Genomic DNA, 27,945 nt, shown 5'->3' with positions numbered 1-27,945 from the left:
TGGGCCAGTGGGTGTTGAACCAATGTGTCAACCAACAGATTTGACTTTGGGCTACACCTATTATCCTGGCAGTCTCCTGGTTTTCACCCTTTAACCCTTGTGCAGGGATCAGGACTTTGCTGCACGGGAACTACTAGGTTGATACCTCCTGGAGTAGTCTCTGTATGATTGACAGCTGACCCATAGAGTACAGAACACCAAGGGATCAGGCAAAACCATAATCAGGGACCGCTGAGGTTAGAACAGGTAGAGTATGAGCAATCCAACCATAGACTGGAACAAATAAGTGTGAAGGCATGCTTGCCTTTTAAGATCCAGAGGGAGCGCACACTATGCAGAGAAGGAGAAGCCTTGCCAGCAAGCAAAGGTGCATGGAGGGACCACTGGGAAGGGCAGAGCAGGAGGCAGGTCTGCACTGCCAGAATAAAGAAACCCTGGACAGGCAAGTCAAGTAGCAGTGGCCATGGGCTGTAACAATCAAAATCTGACAGACATAGCAATACAACAGGTTAAGGAAAATACTTCCTAAAAAAGACTAGCATTGTTCGTTTTTTAACCAAGTTCCGTCCCGAGCTTGCAGGGACTCAAATGAGCGTTAGCTCACATCCTCTAAGATACACTGAAGGAGAGGGTTTGATGTCTTGTCTCATATGAGGAAGGTGCAAGCCAGGAGGCCAGGTTAGAAGTCTGGATTGTGACATAATAAAGACATTGGTCTAGGTCTGGCAGAGATATTGGAGGTTATTTATCAAAGGCAAGCCTTTTACGCCAGTCTTTGGTACTCCCTGCTCTGCAGAAGGATGCACCTGATCTATAAAGAGGCACTGTCCTCCTCATAACCTAGGCGCATCCTCTGGCAACCCATGCACCTAAATTGAAATCTACTTGAGCCCCTGACTGGAGTAGATTTTAATTGTCATTTACACCAGTTTTCTGGTGTAAATGTTAGTGAATTTGCCCAGGCTTATGGCCTTACCCCAGTCACTCCCCAGTGTTGAAGGCAACATAATAATGCCCCATGCAGCTTAATTTAGACACAAAGATGTTTAAAAGGCACATAATGTGGCCATGCCGCACACATATAGGAACAGTTTGAAAGAAATATTTGGAGTATATCCATTATACTACGTTCATACGACAAAACTGTATAAACCTGCTCATACAGTATACATACTGTGTTGATTCTCTACTGTCCTTCTCTAAGTATACCATTGGTATACTCTAAATGTGAACAAGGCTCTCCAATGCTAAATCCAACCACGGTTAATCTCATCTGCTTCTCATTCCTTCTGGTACAGCCACTCCATGATCCCTATATTAGGAAAAATGGCAAGCACCCAAAATAGTGAAGCACCACAGTGGCAATAGACTTCTTGCACACTTTTATTGTACTTACAGAAGTAAAGGTAAAAACAGCATATCGTAAAACTACCATGTGGCAAAAGGCCCGACTTGAGTTTCACAATGCAGCTCTTCCGGGTTACAAATACCATCTTTCACATTCCATTTTATGTAGCATCTCCCTGTTAAGTTCAATATGTAGCACAAACAATATAAAAAAAATCATGCAAATGTATAAAACAATACAGAAATTAAAAGTAAAAAATACTAATATAAATAAAAACATATATAAAATCACCTACCGTACCTACATGCAATATCAAACCTCCCCCATATTCAACCACAATCTAAAGGACCTGCATTGACATCAGCATATATCATGAAATACAGTCCTGATCAAAAGTTTAAGACCACTTGAAAAATGGCAAAAAATCTTATTTTACATTGTTGGATCTTAACAAGGTTCCAAGTAGAACTTCAACATGCAACAAGAAGAAATGAGAGTGAGACAAAACATTTTTTGAGCATTCAATTAATTGAAAATAACGATTAAACTGAAACAGGCTGTTTTTCAGCTGATCCCAATTTTAGGACCACATGCCTTTAAAAGGCCAAATCTGTGCAAACATGTGGATTCATTGTCATTTTCTGTCAGGTAGTCACACGTTGTGATGGCAAAGGCAAAAAAACTCTCCCTTTGTGAATGTGGTCGGGTTGTTGAACTGCATAAGCAGGGTTTCTCACAGCGCGCCATCGCTGCTGAGGTGGGACGCAGTAAGACAGTCATTTGGAATTTCTGGTGGAAGCAGCGAAATACCTTGGGGGGGGATATGGTCTAGCAGTCTTTCTGACTCTGACCGTGTGACACCTCTCTTCTTCAGGTGTCACTGGGTCCCCCCGAACTCAGGCTTCCTCACCTTGTGGTTTCCCCAGCCCTCCTGGCTGGGACCACACAGGCCCTCTGCAGGTCTGTTCCCTGGGGCCTAACTCCTTCTCTCACACTCTGAGGATTGCTTGATCCCCAAGTGATTATCGCACCTGGCCTCACCTCAAACCAGGAGATCGTGGGCAAAACACAGCAAATGATAACATACATCTCCTCTAATAGGTTTCCTGCACCATTCTAGGAGACACATATCTTCCCTCTTCATATATGAGGCCTGTGACGGCCTCACAGACCCCAGAGTATGTGTATTGGGTCTTATAGACTCGTCTGGAGGTGATGACAAAGTATCTTTGTGCATTTGCAGAATGCTCTTCCAGGCTAGAATACTGATAGCCAAACATAGGATAGAGCAGAAACCCCCTACTAAGAGAGAATTTGTAAATCGACTAAATACCATTCTAAGATATGAAAGAGGGGTATATCTGAAGAGGAGATGCCCAGCTCTTTATGCAGTTCTTAAATTGGCGTCTCTGGCATTAACGAGGGACTGTCTAAGGGGGCAACTTTCCGTACTAGGGCATATAGTTTAACTCCTCAATACTCCTGTTAAGGCCTTGGCCTATCACCATGGCAACACCTGACATTCTGGATTCTGCACCTCACCGTGCAAAAAGTCTCACATTGTACATTGCCATGTTACATTATACTGCACTTGGGCTGATATAGTCGCCTCGCCGCAGGAAAGTTGGGGTGGGTTGGGTGGGAATTTATATAGAATGTTCTATGCAATCTTCTACCTCTATGGATGTCGATGTAACAATGATTACGAAATATGCAGTATTTGTATTCTTTTATTGCTTTATTATTCTTGTACAATAAAGACTTTATTTCAATAAAAAATATACTTGAATTAAAAAAAAAAAAAAATCATATGTACCCCTAAGTGGTACCAATAAAAACATCAATTCAACCCCAACACAGGATGATTGGCAGAAAAAAATATAATATGACACAATTATTTTATTTTTTTCATAAATGCTTATGTAAAACTGAAACAAAAGAATAAAACAAAGTAGACATATTTAATATTGTCGCGTCTGTAACAACCTGCTGTATAAAATAGCACATGATCTAACAGGTCAGGTGAACGCCGTAAAAAAATAAATAAGTAAAAACTGTGTCAGAACTGCCATTTTTTGGTTACCTTGCCTCACAAAAAACGTAATATAGAGCAATAAAAAGTCATATGAACGGTACACACTCAGATTGGGTCACCGTCACAAGTGAGGTACCACAGGGGCCCTATTCTCTTCAATATATTTATTAATGATCTTGTAGAAGGCTTGTACAGTAAAATATCAATTTTTGTAGATGACACTAAACTGTGTAAAGTAATTAACATGGAAGAGGACAGTATACTGCTACAGAGGGATCTGGATAGATTGGAGGCTTGGGCAGAGAAGTGGCAGATGAGGTTTAACACTGACAAGGTTTAACTTTATAGTAAGGTTATGCACATGGGAAGAAAAAATATATGTCACCAGTACATATTAAATGGTAAAGCACTGGGTAACACTGACATGGAAAAGGACTTAGGAATTTTAGTGGACCTCAAACTAAGCTATAGAAACTAGTGTCAGGCAGCTGCTGCCAAGGCCAATAAGATAATGGCCTGTATCAAAAGGGGCACAGATGCCCGTGATGCGAACATAGTCCTAACCCTTTACAAATCACTAGTCAGACCACACATGGGGTACTGTGTACAGTTCTGGGCTTCCTGTGAACAAGGCAGACATATTAGAGCTGGAAAGGGTGCAGAGAAGGGCAACTAAAGTAATAACTGGAATGGATGGACTACAGTACCCATAAAGATTGTCAAAATTAGGGTTATTTAATTTAGAAAAAAATATATAACTGAGAGGTGATCTAATAACTATGTATCAATATATCATGGGTCAGTACAGAGATCTATCCCATCATCTATTTATCCCCAGGACTGTAACTGTGACGAGGGGACATCCTCTGTGTCTGGAGGAAAGAAGGTTTGTACACAAACATAGAAGAGGATTATTTATGGTAAGAGCAGTGAGACTATGGAACTCTCTGCCGGTTTCTCGCTCCATCCTGTCTCTTGATGCCTCTAAGGCCTTTGATAGGGTGGAGTAGATATTCCTCTGGAAGGTTTTGGAAAAAATGGGATTTGGAGTCAGGTTCATAAATATGATTAAGCTTTTGTACAAGTCCCATAAGGCGAGTTTGAATATTATTGGGAGTTTGACAAATAGCATTGTATTGAATAGAGGTACCCATCAAGGATACCCACTTTCCCCAATACTATTTGATATATATATCGAGCCTCTTGCAACCAGGGTAAGGCAAGTTTCTGGGATTGAAGGGTTTAGAATATTGGGAACAGAGGATCACATTTCTCTATATGCAGAGGATGTATTATTATTTTTTTATACATAATACTAGTATTACACTCCCAAGAATTATACAAATAGTTAATTCCTTTAGTGAAGTTTCAGGTCTTGATATTAATTGATGAAAAACCACTCATGCCCGTTGATAGATTTGAGCTTCCCAATGAGGGGCCCATGAATATGTTGAAGATTTCTGATTCCTTTGAATATTTTGGTATGATGATATCTCCTAACACTGAAGATTACTTGCACCTTAATCTGATTCCAGTGATAAGTAAAAAGAGATCTAAAATTGTGACATGGCTTAGACTCCCTTTATCCAAAGCTGCTAGAATATCCTTAATTAAGATTGTTATTCTACCCCAGTTCTTATATATTCTTAGGAACTCCCCAATATGGATCGAGGACAAATTTTTTAAACTAACTAAGAGAATTATTAATTATCTAATCTGGGGAAGAAAGCGTGTAAGACTTAAAGTGGAACATCTTTATAAGCCGATAGAAAAGGGAAAGTTGAACCTTCCATATTTTAAAGGTTAATTTATATCTGCACAGTTATGGTTATACTGTGAATGGATGAAACGTTCATTATGTAGGACCCTGGTGAGTAGACCTTGCTACGATAACATGTTTACCTTATTGGAATCTGGGCAAATATCTAATATGCAACAGGATTATAGAGAGGCTGGGAAATTGTTTAGTAAGTCCTGGTGTACTATCAGAGGTTGGTTGGGAATAAAAGGATCTTTAGGTTGCACGCCCCTTTGGCAAAATCATTATTTACAGGTTTTAGATGAATTGGTAGGGGATCAGTACTGGCAAAAAAATAATATTTTTTATGTTGCACAGGTAGTGAGGAATGGAGAAATACTTTCATTTGTGGAGTTAGCACAAAGAGAGAATATAACTAATCTATCCTGGTTTAGGTATTTTCAGTTACGCTCGGCACTGTATAGTGTTAAAGAAAAGTCTTTGTTAGATGCAGACACTTCTACACCTTTAAATGAATTACGGTAATGGGGAATGTAGGTCACAAGGTTAAGATTGCTCAACTTTATAAATTATTAGTTAAAGCACTATTTAATAACACACGATCTCCTGGACAAAGGGCTTAGGAAGCTGATTGTTCAATTATACAAGTAAATGATTGGGAGAACATATTGTCTAACTTAAGACTAGTGTCCTACAACTTTAATCACGTTTTAGTTCAATTTAACATTTTACACAGAGTTTGTTACACCACTATGGCTTAATAAATGTGGTTCAAGAAATACATCCAATTGTCAACGGTGTCATTCACCTGGAGCCGACCTTATGCATATATTCTGGCTTTGTACAGAACTAAAAGAATATTGAGGTGCAATTGATGATTTTATTACCCAAAAATTTAAAGTAGTGATTCTGTTTATGGTGGAATGTTGGATATTGGGTGATCTTTCCAAGGTAAACTGTCATAAATAGAAAAAGATTCTTTTGATAAAAGTAATGTTTTTGGCAAGACTCTTGATTATACAGGTCTGGTTTTCACAGGATACTCCAAATGTGACTATATGGCTAAACTTGGGCAACAAGATCAAAAGATATGAAAAGTTTTTTTTATAAACAAATAAATATAGAGAAAAAATGGACTAGGATATGGGGTGTTTGGAAATATTATTTTCTTTGCCTGGGCTCCTCCTCGTTTAGAGAGACGCATCGCAGTGGGAGGGAGGGTACTAGGGGGTTGGGTTAAAAGGAATAAAAGTAATAATGTTCTGGATATGAATTTGTATGGGAAATATTTGATTCCTAATAATAAAATGTGGGGGGAAAAAGCAAACCCATTTTTCAAAACTCTGTGTTGGCTAGAAGAATTCCTAATTTCAGTGGTCTTCTGAAATGGTGATCTTTCAGTACGTATGCTGTTGGCTATTGTTTTAACTTCTTAAGGACACAGCCTTATTTCACCTTAAGGACCAGGCCATTTTTTGCAAATCTGACCAGTGTCACTTTAAGTGGTGATAACTTTAAAACGCTTTTACTTATCCAGGCCATTCTGAGATTGTTTTTTCGTCACATATTGTACTTCATGACACTGGTAAAATGGAGTCAAAAAAATAAATTTAGATTTATAAAAAAGTCTAAAATCTTAAAAAAAAATTGAAAAATGGGAAAATTTCCAAGTTTCAATTTATCTACTTTTATAATACATAGTAATACCTACAAAAATAGTTATTACTTTATATTCCCCATATGTCTACTTCATGTTAGGACCATTTTGGGAATGACATTTTATTCTTGGGTGACGTTACAAGGCTTAGAAGGTGAGAAGTAAATCTTGAAAAACCAACTTTTTAAGGACCAGTTCAGGTCTGAAGTCACTTTGTGAGGCTTACATAATAGAAACCACCCAAAAATGACCCCATTCTAGAAGCTACACCCCTTAAGGTATTCAAAACTGATTTTACAAACATTGCTAACCCTTTAGGTGTTCGACAAGAATGAAAGAAAAATGGACGTGAAATTTCTAAATTTCACTTTTTTTTTTTTGCAGATTTTGTATTTTAATCCATTAGGTGTTCCACAAGAATAAATGGAAAATAGAGATACAATTTCAAAATGTCACTATTTTGGCAGATTTTCCATTTTAATATTTTTTTCCCAGTTACAAAGCAAGGGTTAACAGCTAAACAAAACTCAATATTTATGGCCCTGATTCTGTAGTTTACAGAAACACCCCATATGTGGTCGTAAACTGCTGTACGGGCACACGGTAGGGCGCAGAAGGAAAGAAATGCCATACGGTTTTTGGAAGGCAGATTTTGCTGGACTGGTTTTTTTGAAACCATGTCCCATTTGAAGCCCCCCTGATGCACCCCTAGAGTAGAAACTCCATAAAAGTGACCCCATCTAAGAAACTACACCCCTCAAGGTATTCAAAACTGATTTTACAAACGTTGTTAACCCTATAGGTGTTCCACAAGAATTAATGGAAAATAGAGATACAATTTCAAAATTTCACTTTTTTGGCAGATTTTCCATTTTAATATTTTCTTCCATTACAAAGCAAGGGTTAACAGCTAAACAAAACTCAATATTTATGGCCCTGATTCTGTAGTTTACAGAAACACCCCATATGTGGTCATAAACTGCTGTACGGGCACACGGCAGGGCGCAGAAGGAAAGGAATGCCATACGGTTTTTGGAAGGCAGATTTTGCTGGACTGGTTTTTTGACACCATGTCCCATTTGAAGCCCCCCTGATGCACCCCTAGAGTAGAAACTCCCAAAAAGTTACCCCATTTTAGAAACTACGAGATAGGGTGGAAGTTTTGTTGGTACTAGTTTAGGGTACATATGATTTTTGGTTGCTCTATATTACACTTTTTGTGAGGCAAGGTAACAAGAAATAGCAGTTTTGGCACTGTTTTTTATTTTTTTTATTTACAACATTCATCTGACAGGTTAGATCATTATTTTTATAGAGCAGGTGTTATTTTTATAGAGCAGGTTGTCACAGATGCAGCGATACCTAATATGTATACAATTTTTTTTTTATTTATGTAAGTTTTACACAATGATTTCATTTTTGAAACAAAGAAAATTATGTTTTAGTGTCTCCATATTCTGAGAGCCATATTTTTTTCAGTTTTTGGGCGATTATCTTAGGTAGTGTCTCATTTTTTGCGGGATGAGATGACGGTTTGATTGGCACTATTTTGGGGTGCATATGACTTTTTGATCGCTTGCTATTACACTTTTTGTGATGTAAGATGACAAAAAATTGCTTTTTTTACACCGTTTTTTTTTTTTTACGGTGTTCACCTTAGGGGCTAGGTCATGTGATATTTTTATAGAGCCAGTCGATACGGACGCGGCGATACCTAATATGTATACTTTTTTTTATTTATGTAAGTTTTACACAATGATTTCATTTTTGAAACAAAAAAATCATGTTTTAGTGTCTCCATAGACTGAGAGCCATAGTTATTTCAGTTTTTGGGCGATTATCTTGGGTAGGGTCTCATTTTTTTGCTGAATGAGATGATGGTTTGATTGGCACTATTTTGGGGTGCATATAACTTTTTGATCGCTTGCTATTACACTTTTTGTGATGTAAGGCTTTTTTTACACTTTTATTTTTATTTTTTACGGTGTTCATCTGAGGGGTTAGGTCATGTGATATTTTTATAGAGCCGGTCGATACAGACGCGGCGATACCTAATACTTTTTAAAATTTACTTAAGTTTTACACAATAACAGCTTTTTTAAAACAAAAAAAATGATGTTTTAGTGTCTCCATATCCTGAGCCATAGTTTTTTTATTTTTTGGGCGATTGTCTTAGGTACGGTCTCATTTTTTGGTGGGCATACAGCTTTTTGATCGCTTACTGTTGTACTTTTTGTGATGTAAGGTGACAAAAAAATTGTTTATTTAGCACAGTTTTTATTTTTTATTTTTTACGGCGATACCTAATATGTCCAATTTTTTTAACTTTATTTGGGGAAAATTATGTTTTTGTTTATTTTTACTTGAAACTTTTAATTTTTTTTGGGGGGGGGGATTTCACTTTATTTTTTGTTCCACTTTGGGACTTCAACTTTTGGGAGTCTAAACCCTTTTACAATGCATTCCAATACTTCTTTGTCAGTTCAGTAAATAGTATTCATCATGTACCAGGAATGCTAAACCTGTGGCCCTCCAGCTGCTGTAAAACAACAACTCCCAGCTTGCCCTACTGTAGGCTGATAGCTGTAGGCTGTCTGGGCATGCTGGGATTTGCAATTTTTCAACATCTGGAGGGCCACAGGTTGGACATCCCTGATGTAGACAAAGTTGATACAATACACTAATGTATTGTGACTGTTCATATTGCTTCCTTTGCTGGCTAGATTCATTTTTCCATCACATTATAGACTTCTCGTTTCCATGGTTATGACCACCCTGCAATCCACAAGTGGTGGCCGTGTTTGTACAGTATAGAAAAAAGTGCCGGACTATGCGCACTCCCACGGTCCTAGCCACCAGAGAGGCCTGAACTTTTCCCTATATTGTACATGCGCAGCCACCACTGCTGGATTGCAGGGTGGTCATAACTATGGAAACAAGCAGTGTACAATGGGATGCAAAAATGAATGAAGCTAGCAAAGGAAGCAATATGGACAATCACAATAGTAAGTGCCTTGTATTAACTTTCTTCTAATTTTAAATGCCATTTAAATATTTTAGTCTAAAGGTAACACAATTTAATTAAAATTTTTAGGTATTCTGATGTGGGAGGTATTCACATTTGGAAAGATGCCATATGAAAGATTTGGTAACAGCGAAATTGTGGATCAAATAATAAAAGGAGTTCGTTTGTACAGACCTCAGCTTGCAACAGAAAAAGTGTACGGTGTAATGGTTAGCTGCTGGGAAGAGGTAAGACTTACTTGTGTTTAATGTTATCAATGGTACCCACACAACACTGTTTTTGCAATTTTGTCCATACTATAAAAATGAAATGTCAATGAAGGTTTTATTTATCTATCTCAAGAGTGACTAATTCATTCCATGTGTTGCACTTTAATCCTTTCACAACCCTTGACGTTCTAGTACGTCATGGCCACAAGTGACTTGTGGACCTTTGACATACTAGTACATCATGCTGATCCGGTAGGCTCTGGAGCTGTACGTGCCTGATCAGTGCAGAAGCCTGTCTGTGACTGACAGCCAGGCTCCTGCTGTATCCACTGGCATCACTGCAGAAGTCGATGCCAGTGGATTAACCCCTTATATGCCGCAATCAACACTGACTGCGGCATATAAGAGGATCGCATAGGGAGGGGGCTCCCTCTGCCTCTCCATCAGCCCCCCTCACAAAGGCCTCAGGGTCTGCCATGCACAGAAGCCTGTGAAATCCAGCCCCCAGGCTGGGTATCACAGGCACACTGTCAGTGTGAAACTAATAGTTTCAATGTAGAACAATACAGCATGTATTTTATGAACTTCAAACCAATGGCCAGCTATTAATATAACAATTCAATACCATTTAATATGCACATGTGCAATATCACCATAAATAAAAATATAAAAGCATGCAAATGGCTATACCATATATATTAATACTTAGTCACAGTCCCCCTCTCTGCATCTGCGGAGCTCTCGCACTGTTAATAAGAGAATAGTTCCGTGGCAATTTGATATCCAAAGTCGCTCCCCCGGATGGGGTCTAAATAAATCAGCTTTCCCTCAAGCTGGATAATATTGTTTTGGATTAGTTTATATTCTTGCAATAGAGATATTCTCCGCACTTGCAGTCTCGTATTTCATATATACAGATCGCTATATCCCCAAGCGCCTGGGCAATCGATCCACAGTAAGTATTATATAGTTGCTTACCAGTCTGATGTTAAAAGTCATATGTGTATAAAGATGTTGTTACACATACCCTACATACGTGCTGGAGTTGTGCAGCTACTGAAGTTCATGTTCGTGTTCGGACCTCCCGCCAGGGCCGGCACTACGGTATCTTGCGCATGCGGACCAGTGCTCACCAGACGCCAAATGTGTTCGGAGGATATGTGACAGAAAAAAATCACCAAACACTCGATCTGTTCCAACAAATATTCTTATTTAGCTTGTATCACTTAGCATCCAAATCGCTTTCGGGATGAGATATCACCAAAAGCATTTCGAAACAAAATATTTCTTCCTCAGTGGTATATATTAAAAATGAGGGACTTGTTGAGCCTTTTTATTCTCCTAATCCTACCAAAAATATGAACCAGATCTTTCTTTAGCTGGCTCTGTACCTAAATTATGGGACTGGACTCTCTTCACCGTATGCTGCTGTTCAAACTATGCGTTTTTTACTTATATGCTAAAAACTATTCCTGTTCATACTTAGTATAAACTCACCTAAAGAATTATTAGGAACACCATACTAATACGGTGTTGGACCCCCTTTTGCCTTCAGAACTGCCTTAATTCTACGTGGCATTGATTCAACAAGGTGCTGATAGCATTCTTTAGAAATGTTGGCCCATATTGATAGGATAGCATCTTGCAGTTGATGGAGATTTGAGGGATGCACATCCAGGGCACGAAGCTCCCGTTCCACCACATCCCAAAGATGCTCTATTGGGTTGAGATCTGGTGACTGTGGGGGTCATTTTAGTACAGTGGACTCATTGTCATGTTCAAGAAACCAATTTGAAATGATTCGAGCTTTGTGACATGGTGCATTATCCTGCTGGAAGTAGCCATCAGAGGATGGATACATGTTCTCATTCTGCTTACGCCAAATTCGGACTCTACCATTTGAATGTCTCAACAGAAATCGAGACTCATCAGATCAGGCAACATTTTTCCAGTCTTCAACAGTCCAATTTTGGTGAGCTCGTGCAAATTGTAGCCTCTTTTTCCTATTTGTAGTGGAGATGAGTGGTACCCGGTGGGGTCTCCTGCTGTTGTAGCCCATCCGCTTCAAGGTTGTGCGTGTTGTGGCTTCACAAATGCTTTGCTGCATACCTCGGTTGTAATGAGTGGTTATTTCAGTCAACGTTGCTCTTCTATCAGCTTGAATCAGTCGGCCCATTCTCCTCTGACCTCTAGCATCCACAAGGCATTTTTGCCCACAGGACTGCCGCATACTGGATGTTTTTCCCTTTTCACACCATTCTTTGTAAACCCTAGAAATGGTTGTGCGTGAAAATCCCAGTAACGGAGCAGATTGTGAAATACTTAGACCAGCCCGTCTGGCACCAACAACCATGCCACGCTCAAAATTGCTTAAATCACCTTTCTTTCCCATTCTGACATTCAGTTTGGAGTTCAGGAGATTGTCTTGACCAGGACCACACCCCTAAATGCATTGAAGCAACTGCCATGTGATTGGTTGACTAGATAATTGCATTAATGAGAAATAGAACAGGTGTTCCTAATAATTCTTTAGGTGAGTGTATATCTACAAAGTTCACTGCATTTGTACTTACTTAATAAATACTAATATATATACAAAATATACCACTAAATCACTATAAGAAATACAAAATTACACTAGATATGCAAAATAACAGAAATAGCAAAATACAAAGAAATATAATTTCAGGCACAACCGATCAAAGACTGCACCAAAACTGAAATTGTAGACTAGTGTATTTTTGTATTTTTTATAGTGATTTAGTCATATATTTTGTAAATATATTAGTACTTATTATAAATACAAATACAGTGAACTTAGTAGATATATAAGGCGTAGGCGACCTGCTTCTTCAAACAGGAGGAAGCAAGCGTCTCCCTAGAGGGCCAGATAAAAGACACCAAGGGAAGAAACAAAGAGGACTTATATTGAGCTGAGCTGGAGCAGACGATCCACAACACATCCAAAGCCCACAGGAATGAACTATAACCCGTACATGCCACTGGGAGAAGGAGGAATAAATAGCCTTGCTAACAATCAACCCAGTACACCTGAGGGAAGGTGGATCCAGCTCAAACCCAAACCAAAACAAAGAGAAGAATCAGACATGTGCAGCCAGCCTGGCAGATCTCCGCACATTCACAGGGCAAGGCGTGAAAGTACCCCGCCCCCCCCCCCCCTTCTACGGGTGACCTCCGGACACCCCGGACCAACTTTATACGGGTGTGCCCTGTGAAAGGCCCTCACCAGGTGGCTAGCACTAGCATCAGAAGCCGGAATCCACATTCTTTCCTCGGGACAGTATCCCTTCCAGTGCACTAGGTACTGGAGGGAACCCCGAAGAACACGTGAGTCGAGAATCCTAGAGATCTCAAACTCTAAATTGCCATCCACCAGGACAGGAGGAGGTGGCAATGGAGATGGTTCCACAGGTTCCACTTTTTTTTTCAGTAAGGACCTGTGAAACACATTATGAATCTTCCAGGTCTGCGGAAGATCCAGACGAAACGCCACCGAGTTGACCACAGCAGAGATTTTGTTAGGGCCAATAAATCTTGGACCCAGTTTCCAAGATAGTACCTTGAGTTTAATGTTTTTAGTGGACAACCACACCGAATCACCCACACACAGGTCCGGACCAGTCATACGTCTCCTGTCAGCCATCCTTTTATATCTTTTACCCATCTTTTCCAAATTAACTTGAATCTTCCGCCAGATACATGACAAGGCGGAAGAGAATCTCTCCTCTCCTGGCATTCCAGAAGATCCAGTCCCAGAAAAAGTACCAAACTGTGGGTGAAAACCATATGTGCCCAAAAATGGCGACTTATCAGTAGACTCCTGTCTACGGTTATTGAAGGCAAATTCGGCTAGAGACAAGAACGAGGACCAGTCATCCTGGTTCTCGGCAACAAAACACCTCAAATAGGTCATCAGGTTTTGGTTAGTGCGCTCTGTCTGACCATTCGACTGGGGATGAAAAGCCGAAGAGAAAGACAGTTGAATTCCCAGACGAGAGCAAAACGCCCTCCAAAACCTGGAAACAATAACAACTTGGAAACAAACTAAACTAAACTAACTGATCAATATTGTTCTGAGTCAATATTCATTTAGTGCCTGCCATGAATTGCTTCTAACTGCCATGACAATGCGCCCTCTGGGCTGATAAAATAGTCAGCATATAAATCACGAATATGCAGGCCTGATGATCCTGGTCTTCCATGCAGCGTCTGGTCCAGGCCAAACGATGAAGAGGTCATGTGTTGGTCCAGGTCTGCATCGAAGGAAACATCTTACATCCTGATGAAATTGTGAAGAAGAACACACGCTTGAATCACCATGGTAGCATTCTCAGGAACTATTTGCATAGCTGACATAAAGACCCTCCACTTATTAGAAAGTAGTCCAAAAGCGCACTCTACATAACGGCGTGCACGACTCAGCCTGTAGTTGAAGACAGACCTCCTTTCATCTAAATCACGTCTTGGGAAGGGCCGCATCACATGTGGTGTCAGTGCAAAACCTTTGTCAGCCACAATGACAAAAGGAGCCGGACGTCCAGCTGATCCAGACAGTCTTCTTGGCTGTGGCAGGTCGAGTTGGTTGGACTGAAGCTGTTCACCGATTCTGGAAGCACGAAATATTCGTGCATCAGAAGTGCTCCCATAGGCCCCGATGTCGACAATTATAAACTTGTAGTCACTGTCAACCAAGGCCAACGGGACCACAGAAAAAGATTGCTTATAATTGAAGAATCCGGACGCTGAGTGAGCCGGCTTCTTCACACGTATGTGCTTTCCATCCAGTGCCCCAATACAATTTGGAAACTGGGCACATTGTTCAAATCCCTGAGCAATATGTAGCCAATCTTGCACTCTGGGCTCCGGCATCACCATCTCTCGAAGTCGCTCCCAGATTACTTTACAAGTGTGTGGAACGATCGTAGAAATGGTAGAAATCCCCAGCAAGAACTCAAAGTGCAGTGAGGCAAAAGAGTTGCCTGTTGCCAGGAATCTGGTAAAAAAAAAAGGTCTAAATTAACTCATACATATATGAGGAGGTGGAAAAAAATAAAAGTGTACATACGTTAGAATATTGGTATTTACCTCAAGGTGACGATTAGCCTTTCTTCAGGTGATATGCTGCGCCTCATATTAGTGTTCTGGAAGATGAGACCAGGACGAACAGACTCCAGCAGACGGTCAAAGGTGGACACCGACATCCGGCAAAATAGATGAAATTTCTCCGGGTGTTGCCTCAAGTCGGCGTACAAAGTATGAAAATGGCCCTTCCTGCACCGTTGTGAGACAATGGGGTGAACCCAAAGTCGCTTCCTACTCGGTTCCTCGTCCAACATTGGTGACTGCTGTCCGTATCGGCGAGAGAGAATCTAGTACAGGAGAACTGTATCCACACGTGTTTTGGGCATGCTGAACCAACAAAAATTGCCAGAAAGCTATGCAAGCAAAACTGAGGATTCTAACAAAGCACACTACGCTCTGAACAAGCAGTAGAAAATGGTGCCTGAGCGATCATGTGACCTTGTGATGTCAGTTTGAAAGGGGTTGGACATTTAAATTTGTCAATTTTAACCCTTCCGTTTTTTTTGCGGACCGTGAAAAACGGATGACACACGGAAGCACCACGTCCGTATTATACGGACTTACGGAACAGAAACGGAAAGATAACTGAAGACATACGGAACACACGGATCCGTGATTTATGGACCGCAAAACCAACACGGTCGTGTGAATGCTCCCTAAGGGAGCATTCACACGACCGTGTTTTTCTTCCGTGTCCGTTCCGCAATTTTTGCGGACAATGCACGGACCCATTCATTTCTATGGGTCCGCAAAAATTGCAGAATGTCTTTCATTGTCATCCGTGTGCTGTCCGTTCCGTGTGTCCGTTGCTTTTATTTTAGAACATGTCCTATACTTGGCCGCAAATTGCGGTCCGTGGCCCCATAGAGAGTCATTGGGTCCGTAAAAAACGGATAGCACACGGAAATGCATCCATATGTCATCCGTTTTTTGCGGACCCCTGGAATGAAAACATGGGTCCGTGAAAAACGGATGACACACGGAAGCACCACGTCCGTATTATACGGACTTACGGAACGAAAACGGAAAGATAACTGAAGACATACGGAACACACAGATCCGTGATTTGCGGACCACAAAACCAACACGGTCATGTGAATGCTCCCTTAGGCCTCATGCACACGACCGTTTTTTTTTGCGGTGCGCAAAACGGATTTCCGTTGTTCCGTGATCCGTGACCGTTTTTTCTTCCGTGGGTCTTCCTTGATTTTTGGAAGATCCATGGACATGAAAAGTGAAAAAAAAAAAACTAAGTCAAGTTTGCATTGAAAATGATATGAAAAACGGACACGGATCACGGACACGGATCACGGACGCGGATGATAATCTTGTGTGCATCCGTGATTTTTCACGGACCCATTGACTTGAATTGGTCCGTGAACCGTTGTCCGTGAAAAAAATAGGACAGGTCCGGACCAGTCATACGTCTCCTGTCAGCCATCCCTTTATATCTTTTACCCATCTTTTCCAAATTAACTTGAATCTTCCGCCAGATACATGACAAGGCGGAAGAGAATCTCTCCTCTCCTGGCATTCCAGAAGATCCAGTCCCAGAAAAAGTACCAAACTGTGGGTGAAAACCATATGTGCCCAAAAATGGCGACTTATCAGTAGACTCCTGTCTACGGTTATTCAAGGCAAATTCGGCTAAAGACAAAGAAAAAGAAAAAATCATCCTCCCCTGACCAAGAGTTCAATAATCTCAACCCCGATTTAAGAAAGGCCGTAAAAAGCTTAAAATGCCACAAGGACATCATAATAAAAAACGCAGATAAAGGTGGTGGCATAGTGATTCTAGACACCACCGATTATGATAGAGAAGCCACTAAAATTCTATCCGACACCAACTATTACAAACCCCTCTCACAAGATCCCACAAAGGATTTCAAAACCCAACTTTACAACCTGATAGACCATGGGGTTTCCTCAGGGGTCCTTGACAAAAAGGAAAATAGCCACCTAAGAATACCACACCCCAATGTAGCACGTTTCTATCACCTCCCCAAAATACACAAATCCCTTACAAATCCACCCGGCAGACCCATAATTTCTGGTATAGACTCCCTAACATCAAACCTGTCAGAATACATAGATGGCATCCTCCAAAGGTATGTCAACACACTTCCCTCCTACCTAAAAGACTCATCTGAGCTCATCCAAAATTTAGAGGGCATTTCCTGGCAAAGCAACTACATCTGGGCCACCCTAGACGTCACAGCTCTGTACAGCAACATCGTACACTCATTAGGTCTCAAAGCAATCAAAAATTTCTAGAAACCGACACCCTGATGCCCACCACACAAAAAGAGTTCATCCTGGAATCTATTGATTTTATCCTACGTCACAATTACTTTATATACAATAATACATTTTATATTCAGGTAAAAGGAACAGCTATGGGCACAAAATTTGCACCATCATATGCCAATCTCTTCACGGGAGCATTCGAATCCCAACTCAATATACAAAATCACCCTAATTGTGTTTTTTACAAAAGATTTATCAACGATATCATTTTAATCTGGCAGGGAGACAACACTGATCTCCACACATACATCAAGACACTAAACCAAAACAATTGGAACCTACATTTCACTTCTGAGTCCCATCCCACAGAAGCCATTTTCCTCGACCTACACCTCATCAGCTACAATAATACCATATCCACACGTACACATTTAAAAAAAGTAGACACCAACAGCTTCTTGGACTTCAAAAGCAGCCATTACCATAAATGGAAGACCAATATACAGTTTAGTCAGATGAAGAGATTCAGACGCAACTGCACAGACAACATCACCATGCACCAACAACTAGATACCCTTAGCAAAAGCTTCATTGACAAAGGTTACCCTCCCCAACTCATCAAAGATTCCAGAACCAGGATATCACAAATTGACCAAAAAATGAGTTTACAACCAAAAACCACAACCCAGAACACCAAAGAAACACAATTCTTACCCGGTCTGATAACCCGTTACAACCAGAATCACAAACTTATTAGATCAATTCTCACAAAACACTGGCCTGTATTACTCAAGGACCCGATTTTAGGGAAAACTATACCCAAACAACCAAAACTGACCTTCCGCAGGGCAAAAACCCTCACAAATGTGTTAGCCCCATCCTGTCCCAAGATCCACAACCCCACCATGCAAATGCAAATACTGCCACATGATCTTTACATCAATAGAAGAATAAATCGTCTTTCCACAACCCATTGGAACACTACATCTTAAAAAATCCATGAACTGCCGGAGCAGAAACATCATATATTTGCTCCAATGCCCTTGCACCTACTATTACGTCGGCCGCACCACACAAACCCTCCGCGAACGTATGAACGAACACCGATCCAACATCACCAGAAAAATCCAAACACACAGCATATCACGACACTTCTCTTTAGTACATGAAGGTAACCCCACTGACCTTAGAGTTACCCCCCTCAAACAAGTAACATCATCGTTCCAACATCTCTGCCAGAAAGAGATGTTCTGGATATATCGCCTTAACACCCTTACCCCCTTCGGCCTTAATGAAACGCTCGAACACACTAATTATTAATTGACATATTTGTCCATTGACACACCATTGGTCAATCACTACCAGCCCCCCACCAGCAACCAACATCCCTTTAGTCCCTCCCCCCTTTTCATTTCCCTCCCCTGCACACACCCGACCCCTCCTCCGTCCGCCCTACGACCACCCCCCACCCCTCTGCCGTCACTTTATCTTTATAATCTATAATGTACAATTTATCATTCAATTATTTTTACACATCCATTGTAAATACCTTCAACCCACCCTGCACATACACCCACCCACACTACAACACACAATCACACTTTCCATCTCCATCCTCCGCCACACCACCCACATTCCAACACAACATTACGGAATCCTATTCATACCATTTTCACATTTACAAACTTTTTTATATACATATTTTTATATATGTATTATCAATCTCTCAACATTTTTCCTTGTTTTTCCATATCATTCGTTATTATTAATTTGTTATCCTTCTACATCTTTTAGTCATCTTTTTATGTATTTTTAAATCCTTTTACATCTCTTCATTTATGTTCATCCACCATTTATTGCCCAGTGCTCTTTTAACACATCCTTATTGTTTATTCAGCAATTTGGCAAGAGAGAAAAAGAGAAGGGAGAGGCGCTCATAGGGTGGTGGGTGGCGGTTGTGTTGTTTTGCGTAATGGTCGAAGTGTGCTCACCTTTTGGTGTTGTGCTGGTTGGAGCACACCTTCCGTGGAGGTAGGTACACGTGGAGAAATAAGGGGGCGTTGGTATTTTTGGGAGGGTCGGTGCTGCCAATACCCGTTCGGTCCCTTAGGGTGGAGTTGCCAGGACTCCTAGGGACTGTGAAGGAAGAAGTTGCTGGTTTGTGTGCGAATGCACACAGTAGGGTATTTGCTTGGCGCACAAAAGGACGACCTCAGTCAGCGGACTTTGGTGAAATAGCTGTTTTTATTGTTCAGTAGACAACGCGTTTCGGAGTTTATAACTCCTTTATCAAGTCTTAATCGGGCGTCAGCAGAGAGACTGGCCAGATGGCTGGAGCATCCACCATTTATTGCCCAGTGCTCTTTTAACACATCCTTATTGTTTATTCAAGATATCCCAATATTGATACTATACACATATATATATATATATATATATATATATATATATATACACAAACCGGATTCCAAAAAAGTTGGGACACTAAACAAATTGTGAATAAAAACTGAATGCAATGATATGGAGATGGCAAATGTCAATATTTTATTTGTAATAGAACGTAGATGACAGATTAAACGTTTAATCCGAGTAAATGTATCATTTTAAAGGAAAAATACGTTGATTCAAAATTTCACGGTGTCAACAAATCCCCAAAAAGTTGGATGCCCGTGATCTCCGGGCCCTTAAACGACACTGCACCACAAACAGGAATGCTACTGTAAAGGAAATCACAGAATGGGCTCAGGAATACTTCCAGAAACCATTGTCAGTGAACACAATCCACCGTGCCATCCGCCGTTGCCAGCTGAAACTCTACAGTGCAAAGAAGAAGCCATTTCTAAGCAAGATCCACAAGCTCAGGCGTTTTCACTGGGCCAGGGATCATTTAAAATGGAGTGTGGCAAAATGGAAGACTGTTCTGTGGTCAGACGAGTCACGATTCGAAGTTCTTTTTGGAAATCTGGGACGCCATGTCATCCGGACCAAAGAGGACAAGGACAACCCAAGTTGTTATCAACGCTCAGTTCAGAAGCCTGCATCTCTGATGGTATGGGGTTGCATGAGTGCGTGTGGCATGGGCAGCTTGCATGTCTGGAAAGGCACCATCAATGCAGAAAAATATATTCAGGTTCTAGAACAACATATGCTCCCATCCAGACATCATCTCTTTCAGGGAAGACCCTGCATTTTTCAACAAGATAATGCCAGACCACATTCTGCATCAATCACAACATCATGGCTGCGTAGGAGAAGGATCCGGGTACTGAAATGGCCAGTCTGCAGTCCAGATCTTTCACCTATAGAGAACATTTGGCGCATCATAAAGAGGAAGGTGCAACAAAGAAGGCCCAAGACGATTGAACAGTTAGAGGCCTGTATTAGACAAGAATGGGAGAGCATTCCTATTTCTAAACTTGAGAAACTGGTCTCCTCGGTCCCCAGACGTCTGTTGAGTGTTGTAAGAAGAAGGGGAGATGCCACACAGTGGTGAAAATGGCCTTGTCCCAACTTTTTGGGGATTTGTTGACACCATGAAATTCTGATTCAACATATTTTTCCCTTAAAATGGTACATTTTCTCAGTTTAAACTTTTGTTCCGTGATTTATGTTCTATTCTGAATAAAATATTAGAAGTTGGCACCTCCACATCATTGCATTCAGTTTTTATTCACGATTTGTATAGTGTCCCAACTTTTTTGGAATCCGGTTTGTATATATATATATATATATATATATATATATATATATATATATATAGTTCAGGAAAAATGGCGGCACTGGTGTAAATGAATACAGAGAATAGGGTGCGTGAATAGAGAGAATAGGGTGCACGAATAGGCTTCTTACCTCGATGTATAAATCCGAAAAAACGAGCGGCACTCCAATAGATGAAAATAAGTGAACCTTTATTCACCCAGGTGGTGCAACGTTTCGGCTCTACTCTTGAGCCTTTTTCAAGCATGAATACAACTCAACTTTGCATTCACGCTTGGTCAACACCGCCCCCTGTCATATCTGATCGTGTTCACCTCAAAACATATTGACCCCCTATTGATTCCACATCAATGCTCCCTATGTGTAGCAGACACCTATACGCTCGACCATCTGCTCTTGTAGTCTTTTCCCACCCTCTACACATTTATATTCCACCCCTACAAGGTACATCACCACACTTGTTACCAATGAAAGCACACAGACTACCCCCCAATAAATAAATGACAGCAAATCTCTTTATAATTTTCTATATATAAAAAAACACCACTATCCCCAATTAGCTACCATCAGCTCCAAGAGGTCCCCAGCATCTGACAGTCCCTCTCAGCTGTGACAGGCAGATTGTCACCCCACCCTCTGTCGACGACCCGCGCGTCCTCCATTCGGATCCAGACAGCCGCAACGCCACTTCCGGGATTTGCATTCCAACCTGGAAGGCATCGCTCTCCGGCGCCACTTCCGGTCATGCGCAGTGGGCCTGAGATACGCTCCGGACACACCAGCCAGACACCAGCAGGGATCCACACCGCGACCGCCTACCTGGACCCCTGACGCGTAGGACAGAGGCCGAACATGCCCCCTAATGTTTGGCACTCTTTCTTGACCACTCCCTCCTTTTTTGGCGAATTTCTCAGAAAATTAGCCCAACTCCCAGGCCATAAATAGCCTCCCCTTCCATATCACAAATAATACTACTCCTGATGAAGGGACATCGTCCCGAAACGCGTTGAGCCAGATTCTACACTAAATAAAGAAATTTGAACAGAAGCTTCCTGACTGTGGCTGCCTTCATCTTTCACCATCTTGAAGCGAACCTGGCTGGGGGGGGTCATTGGTTTACCGGTGTATTATGCTTATCCGAGCAAACCCCCCCCCCCCCGTGAAGTGAGTAACATCTCTATGTTCATACTTACACCGCTGTGTATTTAATGTACATCCATTCGCCACGAACTGCGACGATTTTTTAAGTTATACCAATTTTAAAGTGATACCTTATATACATTTTTATATCTTATTTTCTGTTCTCTCGCCTACACTGTTTTTATCCACACTACTGTTTTTATTTGCCTTTTTTTATATTGCCTTACATTATCCATACTTTGTTTTGCTTATATTTGCTACCTTAGCCCCACCCCCTCATCCCGCCTCTCCCCCTTTCCCTTTATTTTTGTCACAGCTGCCTTCCCACCCTATTGATTGGCGCTTCCACAGGGTCACCTCAGAGAGAGATTGGGAGTGCCCTCACACCCCATTTATTTTATTTTTTCCCCTATCCTCCCCCCCATCCCCTGGCGCCTCCAGTTACTTCGGGTCCCCTGGACACCTGCTCCATTGGATCCCTGTAACCCTCAAACTCTCTCTCTCTCTTCGCGTAATAGGGGATGGCCATCATGCTTTTTCTGTATATTTGTTATCTGTTCTCCAATTCTTATTTTAAGAGCGCTTTTAGTTCGTCCTATATATATTTTCTCACATGGGCATTTTATATAATAGATAACCCCTTTTGTGTTACATTTAATATTATTCTCAATTTTGTACAAATCTGGATCATCCCTAATTTCTCCAATCCTGTTTATCTTTTTCACTAGTCTGCAATTATTGCACATTCTGCAGGGAAAAAATCCTTTCCTATGATGATTTTTATTTTCATTTTTAGATAAGCCTATGGAGGGCGCTACTAGGCTAGCCAAATTCCATGCTTTTTTAAAAGTGAAGATCGGACATGTTGGTATCTTTTCTCCTATCACTTTATCCTTTTAACAATGCATTCAAAGGCTCCTTCTTTTTCACTATATTGTGTAATTATTGGGACTCTGATGGTTCCTTCATCCTTTTTATGTTCTGCTTTTATCCCTTGTATTTTATTCTGTAATAGGGTGTGACAATCAATCTTCTTTACATGTTCCTTAATGGGGTATAATTTGTTAATTACATATTCCTTTTCTTCAAATTTCCTGTGCAATTCATTAGCTTCCTCTTCAAAGTGTTCTATAGTACTACAACTTCTCCGCAGTCTAATATATTGACTGCGGGGGATGTTTATCAGCCATATAGGTAAGTGACAACTGTTTAGTGGGATAAAGCTGCTGGTATCGGTAGGTTTCTGGTAGGTCTTGGTTAAAATCTGGCTATCCTGAATAAAAATAGTGAGGTCTAAAAAATGTATTTCCTGATGACTCCAGTTTGGAGTAAAGTGCAGATAAAAATCATTTTTATTTATATCAGTTAAAAAATTTTAATTAATTTGTTCAGTTCTCTTGTATATTGATAGGTGGGATTGAAGGGGAGTTTTATATATGTTTTTTTTGTCAGTATGTAATTGCAGGGATTCTTTAGGATACGCGTCCTGATCCAAGATCACTATCCCCCCCCCCCCCCTTTTATCCGCCGGTCTAATGATTATATCATTGTTCACTTGTAGAGTTTTAATTCCCCTTTTTTCCTCCTTTGTTAGATTCTGTGCACATCTTCCCTTATTAGGGTTAATTTTCATTAGGTCCCTCAGTACCAAGATTTGGAAGTTGTTAAATGCGTATTCACTCAGCATTCTGCTCTGTATTAATATTTTTATTTTTGTTCTTATTATACTTGTTTTTGTTATCATTTGTATCTTTGTCTATGCACTCTTGTTTAATAAAATACTTTTTAGAGCTAAATTCCGTAGAGTTAAATTGCCCAACAAGGGCATCAAAGGGGCAAAATTTTGCAGAAGGGGCAAATTTGAGGCCTTTATGTAACAATTCAAGTTCTCCTTTTTTTAGAGTGTATTTACTTAGGTTATATATTCCTTGTCCCTTAACAGACATGTTTTTCTTATTTTTGGTTGTTAATCCCTTCCCCCTCTTTCTTCTCTGTGTTGTTTTCTTGATGTTGTTTTCTTGATCATTTTTATTTATATTGTCTTTTATTATTTGATTTGTCTTTTTCATTGGTTTGGGGACTTCTCTTTTAGAATCAGTGTTCCCCCTTTAAACAATTGCACTATAACTATCCTTTTTTATATATTTTTTATTTATCTTTTTATCTTTATTTTTATTGTTCTCTTGTCCATTGGTATTCTGTAAATTAGTATTACTTGTAATATCCCCTTCTTCATTTGTTAAGTTCCGAATTTCGTATCTGTTCAACATTTGTATAGATCCATTTTCCATATTTTTTCGTATGTATATTTCTGGTGTGAGTGGTATTGGGTTAATTCCACTCATTAGGTCTTCCTCTCCACTGGAATCTTCCGTGCTAATATTGTGGATAGTTATTTCCTCTGGAGGGACCTCCTATCTTTCATAATCTGTCTCATCTATTGTATTAAAGCAAGATATATTGCTATAGCATACGCTATCTTGGAGAACCAGTAGCGACTCCCTGGAATAAAACCAGGGTAGGAAAGACACATAGGGGAGAAGAACAAGTGGCAGCGCAGGGGTACTTCTACTAATACTGTATAATTACAAATTTCCCCTGCCTTGTACACCGTACAGGGGTGCATCAGGGGGTCTTCAAATGCGACATGACAACTTAAAATGATCTCCGTGAAATCTGCCCTCCAAAATCCATATGTTGATCATTCCATTATGTGCCCTGCTGTGTGCCCATATAGCAGTTTATGACCTAATATGGGTTGTTTCTGTAAACTGCAGAATCAGGGTAATAGATATTGGCCCAGATTCAAGAAGCACTTGCGCGGGAACAAGTGTGATTTGCGCCGCGCAAGTACTGATTTGCTCCTATGCAAATTTGCGGCTGATTCTGTAAACCAGTTAAGCCTGAAATGCGGCCATTTTCCCGCGCACGCAGCCTAGCTGTTCCTGCGCAATTTTCGTGCAATTTTGCGCGGGGTGTAAGTTGCGCCTTCATGGAATTCCCTCAGCGAATATGCAAATTAGGTACTGCCGATGATTCAGAAACATGCGCGTGTGATGCGCATCTTGCGCTGGAAGCGTGCAAGCTTTTTTCCCTGGGCAAACTTGCTCCTGTTAAAAGCAGGGGCAAGTTAGCAAAAGATGGCCAAATGTCATCTGAAGGAGCGCGCAACTTCAGCAGCACCTAGACAGACGATCTGAACAAGCAGAGCACCCACATTTTCGGGACCTCACATCTGTGCACCAACATGCCAGGGGCAGCTATGGTTCTTGATATTCTATTGACTGAGCCGACTCGTAGGAGGGCACGGGAGAGGATTTACAGAGGGCGCTACAACCTTTTTCAGATGACTGATACTGAGGTGTATCGCATGTTTCGCTTTAGCCCTGAAGTCATCCTTGAGTTGGTAACAATCCTGCAGGATGACATCAGCAGCCCGACCCATCGGGGACAGGCAGTGCAGCCACTGGTGAAGGTAGTGGCAACCCTTCATTTTTTGGCAACTGGCTCATTTCAGCGCACAGGTGGAGTGGTGGCGGGGATGTCCCAATCCAGCATGAGCAGGTGTGTGCACCAAGTGATCCCTGCAATACTCAGACGAATGGGCACACAATTTATCAAACCAACCACGGCTGACGTGCGGCAGAAGGCAATCAGTGATTTTTATTTATTAGCCAGATTTCCACGCACTGTGGGTGCAATAGATTGTACCCATGTGGCACTACGCCCCCCCCCCCCCCCCCCCCGGCACCTCGAGCATATCTACTGCAACAGGAAACATTGGCATTCGATAAATGTGCAGATGATTGTGGATGCACATGGCCTCATATGGCATGTCCGTGCCAAACACCCAGGGTCAAGCCATGACAGTTTTATTTACCGACACAGCCCCATCCCAACCGAGTTTGACCAGAACATGTATGGAGACAGCTGGCTGATTGGTGAGTGACATGGGTGTCAGGTATGACTGCCCCCCCCCCCCATGATGCACACATCACAAGGGGCACATGCACGACTAACATCCTCCTGTCTTTTCCCTTCCAGGTGACTCTGCCTATGCCCTGGGACCTCACATGATGACCCCATTTCGTAACCCTCAAACACCAGGAGAGGAAAGATATAACGAAGCCCATGCACGTACCCGTGCGGTGGTGGAGCGCACATTTGGCATCCTTAAATCTCGATTCAGATGTCTGGATAAATCAGGGGGGACCCTATTGTATTCACCCAACTTTGTATGCCAAATCGTAGGGGCATGTAGTATTCTCCACAATTTAGCTCAAAGAAGGGGCATGCACATTGAGCTACGCAATGACCTTACCCCCGAACCACGCAACCCCCCCCCCCCCCCCCAAGAAACACTACCGGATCTTCTGAGGGAAGAGCAATCCGGAATGGTCTTGTGGAACGTCTCTTTGCACATTAAACACACCCTGATCTTGTCACAAGTATAATGCATGTATGTACACCACTGTAGTCCCTAGCACACACCCGACACATGCACCCCCAATTGGATTAGACCCAACAATACCCCATGGTATTAGGGAGCAGCAACGCCGCGTCAAGGCTCCAATTATGTTGCTGTCCATTCATACACCTTTCACATGGCAGAGGGTGACACCCCTTTTCCAGCAGGAGTGCCACCCCCCCCCCCCATTCACACACCAGTCACACTGTAGTATACACTCCTCACCGTGTGTAGGGACTACAAATAAATATAAAAACTCATATCCTGAGCATATAAAAAAAAAATAATCTCATACCCTGAGCATATAGAAAAATAATAAAAAAATCATATTGTGTTGAGCAAAAAAATGTAGACATAAAATTATTTTTTTGTTTTTTTCAATCTCAATCTTTTTGTTTTTTTCAACCTCAATCTCCGTGGTGCGGAGGAGGCATGGGGTGGGGATGGAGGGGTGGGGGGAGGAGGGGGGGGAGGAGCATCAACCCCTACTTCCACACTCCTTGCAGGTGGTGGCTGCATGCCCTCCATGGCGTTGGCCAGGCGGGCAAGGATGGTGTTGGTCTGGGCCAACATCCGCATTTGGCGGGTGGTGGTATCCCGCTGATGCCGGCGGGTAACTCTCGCCTCCTCCTGCACTGCAGCGGTGTTGGCCTGCACCGCAGCTGTCATCCTGCTTAACAAAGCTGGTGTGGTCTCCAGAGCCACCAAGCAGGTGACTATGGCCTTAGAGTTGCCACTAATTTCCCCCAGGCTCTGTGCCACATGTTTGTCCCGGTCCTCATGCAGGGTGAGGGCATGCTGCATAGAGGTGGAGGTGGATGCCATGCTGTCCGCCAGACGACGCACCTCTCCCACCATGGCCCCTATATGGCGGGTCTGCAGGGCCTGCTCCTCCAGCAGACCGTCACGGAGGCTGGAGGATATATGCCTCGTTTTGGACAGAGCCTTCCTGGGAGGAGAGGCTCGGCCACGGACAGAGGGAGAAGGGGAGGGGTCCACAAGGGAGGGGCTTGCCCTGGAGGGGCTTGCCCTGGAGGGGGATGACGTGCTGGGCGGGGGGGTGGTGGGTTGCACAGGGATGGTGGTATCCTCCTGGAGGGAGCCAGAGTCCTCCTGGATGAGGAAAAAGGAATCCTCCTCCAATACCACTTGCTCCTCCATACTTGGCCCCGGTATGATCTCCTCCTGGACCAGCATAGCCAGAATGTCCATGGGGCCTGACTGGACCCCTGGCTCT

The 27,945-nt window shown here is 41.8% G+C and overlaps 1 protein-coding gene across 2 annotated transcripts in view; it reads left to right on the top strand.

Annotated features, from left to right (window-relative positions):
- BTK (Bruton tyrosine kinase) overlaps window positions 1-27,945 on the top strand; it is a 562,758-nt gene that overhangs the window by 524,189 nt on the left and 10,624 nt on the right. For both annotated transcript variants that reach the window (XM_040405594.1, XM_040405595.1), the window contains exon 18: window positions 9,894-10,051. In XM_040405594.1, the coding sequence (XP_040261528.1) occupies window positions 9,894-10,051 (158 nt within the window). The remainder of the gene's footprint in view (window positions 1-9,893; window positions 10,052-27,945) is intronic.

The sequence above is a fragment of the Bufo bufo genome, chromosome 8, assembly GCF_905171765.1.
Source record: "Bufo bufo chromosome 8, aBufBuf1.1, whole genome shotgun sequence".
Classification (NCBI taxonomy): domain Eukaryota; kingdom Metazoa; phylum Chordata; class Amphibia; order Anura; family Bufonidae; genus Bufo; species Bufo bufo.
This window is presented reverse-complemented; position numbering and strand designations above follow the sequence as displayed.